The 6,383-nt window shown below is 36.9% G+C and overlaps 1 protein-coding gene across 1 annotated transcript; it reads left to right on the top strand.

Moving 5' to 3' along the window:
• Positions 1 to 2,821: 2,821 nt before the first annotated feature.
• LOC142842639 (olfactory receptor 8U3-like) lies at positions 2,822 to 3,787 on the top strand. The gene has a single exon (XM_075959328.1). It carries the CDS (start codon positions 2,822 to 2,824, stop codon positions 3,785 to 3,787), a length of 966 nt encoding a protein of 321 aa, XP_075815443.1.
• Positions 3,788 to 6,383: the final 2,596 nt, after the last annotated feature.

Below are 6,383 nucleotides of genomic sequence, written 5' to 3'. Positions count from 1 at the left end.
GAGGTTAGGATAAAGAAAAGAATGGGAGATTTAGTGCAGGCATCAGAAATCCAGAAAATCGAAAGGGGAGAAGCTGTGTTGTTTATCATGAGCCATGGTGAGAATTTTGTCTTCTACTCTGCATCAACAAAACAAACATCAGCAATGTGCATTGAGGAAGGTCGTCACTTAATTGTATACTAAAATAATATAGAATACAAATGACTACCAAGGATATTATATGAAGCTCTCAAACACTATTTTTAATATATTTAAAAATTGGAGTTATGCTTTCCGTAAAGATAATTTTTATTATTTTCACTTTTACACTTGCAAAAGAAAAAAATGAAATAAATTGTCTAATTAAAACTCTCTAACTCATAGATATAAAACACAAGATTGGGAGCTGTTAAAACACTCTTCAATCGAAACCATATTACTAAGCTGGAAACAAAGCAAGAGAGAGAAAGGAAGGTCAAAAAAAGTAACCACATTAAAAAGAGATGTGCTACTTCCATGGTTTACCATTCATTCAAGCCCAGTCTTGTGTTGTTTGCACAAATTAGAATTCATACATGTAAGCGAATCCTGTTATTTCATCGTGGGTAAGATGATTCTGATTCAAATATGACCTCATGACACCTTTGCCTCCAGAGGCCAGTCATTTTCTCCTTAGAATTTCCAAATGCCAGTTAGACCCAGGAGAGCCAGTGACCTTGGAGACTACTATGTAAGGAATACTAGGAACAAACACTGAAAAAGAAACATCACAGACATATATACACCAGTGTCACTCCTAGAGAAGAGCTTTAAAGATAATGGCAACACTCAGGCCAAGATTTCTTCCATAACCAGGTAAGAAGTGACATTCTGCTGATGTTTGCAGTCGCTCCCTCCCTCAAGTTTTCCATTAATTTTCCTACTCAGAACTTGTCCAGTTGTGCTGAAGCTACCCAGAGTTGATGCCTACATACAACACTTCAACAATCCTATGTACAAAGTAAATATTCCCTCAAATGCTCCTCTGTTCTTGCAAATGCTAGAGAAAATTTGATGAATAAAATGAACAGTTCTTGTGCAAAAAGAACATTTGTTTGACTGAGAACTGGCTTTCTCCTAAGAGACTTTGAATGGTTTGAAAGAAAGTATATGTCAAATACAGATCCATGGTTGGAGGCAACACAGTAAAATGAGGACAATTGTTGGGAACAGTGAGACCCCAGATCCTGAATTTCTTGTAATCCCCTGATCTGAGTGCCTTCAGCTGCTCTGAGCACGAGACCTTCAGGAGTTCCTGATGGCCAGAGAGTTGTTTTTGGTGGGTTTGGCTGTAGTGTGGCTATCTCTATATAATCTGCCCCTGAACACAATAAAGAAGGCATTCTTAGGGAATTCAAGGATGACCCGTGTTGCTGTCTCTCTGTCTGTGTGTATCTGTGTATTTTAACCTCCAGCCCCCTTGCCCAAAGCTCGCGAACTGTGTGCCAGCGCACAGAGTGCAGACACGGGGGCACGGTGCTCGGCAAACAATCTTCTCAAGAAGTGAGATTAAAAACATGTGTTTTGATGGGACTTCATGTGTTTTATAACTTTCCATTTTAATATGGATATATGGTGAAGGAGAATAAGCTTTATCTCGGTGAACTTTTAAAGGAAAGTGTCCTGTGCCAACCAGATTCTCACTGTTTCCTTCACAGCACCCGCAGAGATATTTGCCACAGAGGTCTGGGAATGGAAGTGCAATCTCTACATTCGCACATCTGAAATTTGAGCAATACGGACCAGTATTAAATTTGTCTGATTTTCTATTCCATTTGTTTCCCAAAATGCTGATGTGAGTTATTAAAATTATTTTAATTACTCAGGTGAGTTCATCAGTTTTATTCTAACAACCTTCTTTCAAAATGGGCTTTGAATCTACGAATTAGAAACTAGATGGTAAGGACAGAACATGTCTTGTGTCATAGATAGATAGATAGATAGATAGATAGATAGATAGATAGATAGATAGATAGATGCAAAGATGGATAAAGATATAGATAGATGATAGATAGATGATGATAGATAGATAGATAGATAGATAGATAGATAGATAGATAGATAGATGATAGATAGATAGATAGATAGATGATAGATAGATAGATAGATAGATGATAGATACTTGATAGATAGATGATGATGATGATAGATAGATAGACAGACAGACAGACAGACAGATAGATAGATAGATAGAGAGATGAATGGATGCAAAGATAGATAAAGATATAGATAGATGATAGATAGATAGATAGATAGATAGATAGATAGATAGATGATGGATGGATAGATAGATGATAGATATTTATATTTGTGTATATATAGCAAAATAGTAGATATAGATATATAGTTGATGTCTAGGTTTTAACAAACACAATGGGCAAAAATATATAGTTTTAAACTTATATTAAAAAAGGAAGTTAAATTAAAATGATAAATTTTCAGATCACCCACACCAAACTATCAAAAAATTGTTCTTATCATCAAATGAACGTGAATGAGAGGGCAGTGTTCTTTCTCTTTTGGATATGATATGCTAGGGAAGTAATCAACTATTGAACAATAGCCACAGCCCAGTTGGTTTACTTTATGTTATTAAAATTTGCATATTTGCTTTGAAAATTGGAAGCTGTTGAGAGAGTGTACAATTGATATATTTGCTGTGCTGCTGTATTGAACAGCATTGTCTCACAAACCATTACACAGAACAGTTGAATTTGATATCAATGTCTTTGTCCCCCAGCAATTTGTCTTTTTAGTCTTACCTTGTTTGTTTTTTTCTTTTCAGATGTTAATGCTTGAAGAAATGCCTAAAAGGAACTACACTGGTGTGACAGAATTCATTCTGTTAGGGTTTGCAGTCCATAGAGAGATAGAAATCATTCTCTTTCTGCTCATTCTAGCGGTCTACAGTCTGACTGTGGTGGGAAATGTAGGAATGATTTCACTAATCAGGTTGGATTCTCGACTTCACACCCCCATGTACTTCTTCCTCAGTAATCTGGCATTTGTGGATCTTTGCTATTCCTCTTCAGTAGCCCCCAAATTCCTGGAGACCCTACTCACCAATAGAAGGTCTATATCTTTCTATGCTTGTGCAACCCAGCTTGGGTTTTTCCTGAACTTCTTGATTTCAGAGATGTTCCTCCTTGCTGTCATGGCTTACGATCGCTATGTGGCCATTTGTAACCCTCTTCTGTATATGGTGGTCATGTCTCAGAAGGTATGTCTACGGCTTGTAATGGGTCCCTACTTATACAGCTTTGTGGTTGCTTTGCTCCACACAGTAGTTACTTTCCAACTGATTTATTGTGGTCCTAATATAATCAATCATTTTTATTGTGATGATGTCCCCTTGATGGCTCTTGCCTGCTCTGACACCAGCCTCAAGGAGATTCTGATATTCATCTTTGCTGGATTCAACATGATCAGTTCTTTGGCTACTGTCCTTATTTCTTACTTGTACATTGTGGCTGCCATATTGAGAATCCAGTCCACAGAAGGCAGGTGCAAAGCCTTCTCAACATGTGCTTCTCATCTCACGGCTGTGACCATATTCTATGGAACACTCATCTTCATGTACCTGCAGCCAAAATCAAGCCATTCCCTTGACACAGACAAAATGGCCTCAGTGTTTTACACAATTGTCATACCCATGCTCAATCCCATGATCTACAGTTTAAGGAACCAGGAGGTAAAGAATGCTCTGAGGAAAGCCCTTGAAAAATGCTATGTAGTACCTCTAAGGCACCTCAAGAAAGGAATTTCTTGACCAGGATCAATGCAATACACAGATATATCTCTTTGTATCTCTGAAATAAATTCATTTTTATCATACTTCTGATGAGTAAAGTCCTTCCATTTCCCACCTAAATTTTAACATGTTAATGGACATCTATAGTCTCAGTACTCCTATGGGAAGATTGGAGGCTGGGACAGAAGATCCCAGAAGCTTATAAGCCAACTAACATTATGTAGGCTATGAAGAATGGTAGGAGATGTGTCTCAAACAAGATAGGAGGTGACAGACAACAACAGAGATTATTCTCTGACCTCCACACAGACCTAATGGCACAGGTGTGCCTCTACTAACACATGAACACACACACACACACACACACACACACACTAGATTGTTTTTCAAAAGACACTAGTTTAAGGCTTTGATAAACTATTTGTTGACTGAATTTTAGCTCTGATGTCACTGAACAGAAAGTGAACACAGTTGGTAAATCTAGCTTTGGCTTTCTACTTTCTTTTCTGTTCAATGCATTTAGTAAACGATTAGCAGTTAAACCAGAGTTATTCTAGGAAAAACTTTTAAAATGTACTTATTTTTGCTAGTAAGTTTATTTCCTACCTGTCTGTAAAGTTCATCATGTGCATATCTGGTATGCTTGAAAGGTAGAAGAGAGTATCAGATTCCCTAATCCACTAGTTGCTGCTGAGTCTCTAACCATGTTCCTATGTAAAAAAAGCAAGTATTCTTAACTATTTGGGATACCTCTCCAAGCCCGTGGATATCTCATGATCCTATGTAACTCCTTGCACTTTATCTGTACCATGTATGCTAGTCATCACTTTTCATTGTATCTTTTACAAACACAATAGTTATGACTTTCTGAAATTAATTTACATCACCGTTAAGGTTATGTGCCAAGTGGACTACACAATGTTGCCAATTCTTTATCTCTAGGTGTATCCATAAGGGTTTTCTAGAAGAGGTTAGCACTTAAAATCAACAGAGAAAGCCATCTCACTAATGTGGCCAGACATAATCTAATCTGTCTAAGACACAAACAGAACAGAAAATGTAGTTATAGGGTGATTTTTCTTCCTTGGTCATTGAGCTGAGGTGTTTGTTTGCCTCCCCTCAGACACCGGATAATGATTTTCAAACCTTCCAACTTTGAGACTTATGCCAGCTCATCCTCATCGGGCTTCATTTTCAAGCCTTCCTGCTGAGGCTGGAAGACTTTTGAGTTCACAGGATATTCAACACATTTTGAATTAAATAATCTACCAATGCATATTTTTCTTTGCAAGTATTTTGGTATATTCAAGCCAAAAATAACGTGAGGGAATGCCTATAATCTAGTTGTCTGTCTGTCTGTCTGTCTATCTATCTATCTATATATCTACCTATCTTTCTTCTTCTTCTTCATCATCATCATCATCTATCATCTTTCCTTTTATGCAATCCCTTTAGGTTTATCAGTTTAGAAAGACTTTTATGGAACCACTTAACACATCCCTTGACAAGCTGACATTTTCATTGTGGAAATCTGAAAATCAGTTTCTGGAGACTGTTTCTTTCTCTTACCTATCTCAAAGAAAACTGAAGACTTATGTCTCAATTACCCAAGTAATTTCAAAATATTTTTTCAGTTCTTGAAAAAGTGAAGATATTGCAATAGAATAGTTGTAAAAATTGAGTCTCTTAAATCTAAGTAGCCAAAATTGTCACTGTCAAAAGTCGAAGAATAGAGATCTGTCTGAGAGTAGTCAAGGGAAAGTAACCCAACACCTCATTAAACACATGATGATGGAACTCACACTTGTGAAAACTGAATAATCCCTGCCTTCTAGGAGTAATATTATCCACCCAGAAGGGGATCTGTATACAAATAATATTTTCAAAGTTATACTTTTAATTACTTTTAAAACTAGTAGGTCTTAATAGGTTTGCCCATTTCTGGCTAGTTTTGCTTAATTAACCACTAACCTTCTCCTCTTCCTCACATTTAAACACAATATCTCCCTGACCTCTTTCTTTCATATCTCAAGGACTCTACAATTTCAACCAAATATATTAAAACTGTGTTTCAACACAACAAGCTTTCATATGTCTTTTACATACATCATTCATTTTGATTAGCAATCTTTAATTTTGCCTCTCCATTTTCTTGAACTCTATGTTTGCTTCCATGTTTATCTGCTCCCAGAAGTCCCTCTTTCTATTTTCATTTTATCTCTTTTTTATAAACAGGTCTTTTAATGAGTACTGTTTATAGTTTCTTGGTTTTCAAATGTGCTCATGTTAAACACACAAAACAGTAGATTTGAAAGTAGAAACCACCCACTCATGAGAGAAAATGTGCAGTATTTGCCTTATTGCATCTGGATTGCCTCTCTCAGTGTCTTAGGTTATGTTTCAAAAAGCATTAAGTTAGATACTCATCTTTGAAAAATGTATGGGTTTAAGTCATTCTAACCATGGGAGAACTTCATTCATTCAAGGAAGGAAGTGGTAACTCAAAAAGGACAAAAAAGCATAACCTGTTTCTCTCCCCCTCGATCCTGCCTCCAACACTCCTTCAGCACCCAGCCCACCCAACAGGCTCCCTCTAGTTCCCATCCTGCCATTC

This window comes from Microtus pennsylvanicus, chromosome 1, assembly GCF_037038515.1.
Source record: "Microtus pennsylvanicus isolate mMicPen1 chromosome 1, mMicPen1.hap1, whole genome shotgun sequence".
In the NCBI taxonomy this organism is placed as follows: domain Eukaryota; kingdom Metazoa; phylum Chordata; class Mammalia; order Rodentia; family Cricetidae; genus Microtus; species Microtus pennsylvanicus.
This window is presented reverse-complemented; position numbering and strand designations above follow the sequence as displayed.

What these genes read in the sequence shown, in the direction of transcription:
- LOC142842639 (XM_075959328.1), top strand. Translation starts at nt 2,822, where the DNA reads ATGCCTAAAAGGAACTACACTGGTGTGACAGAATTCATTCTGTTAGGG.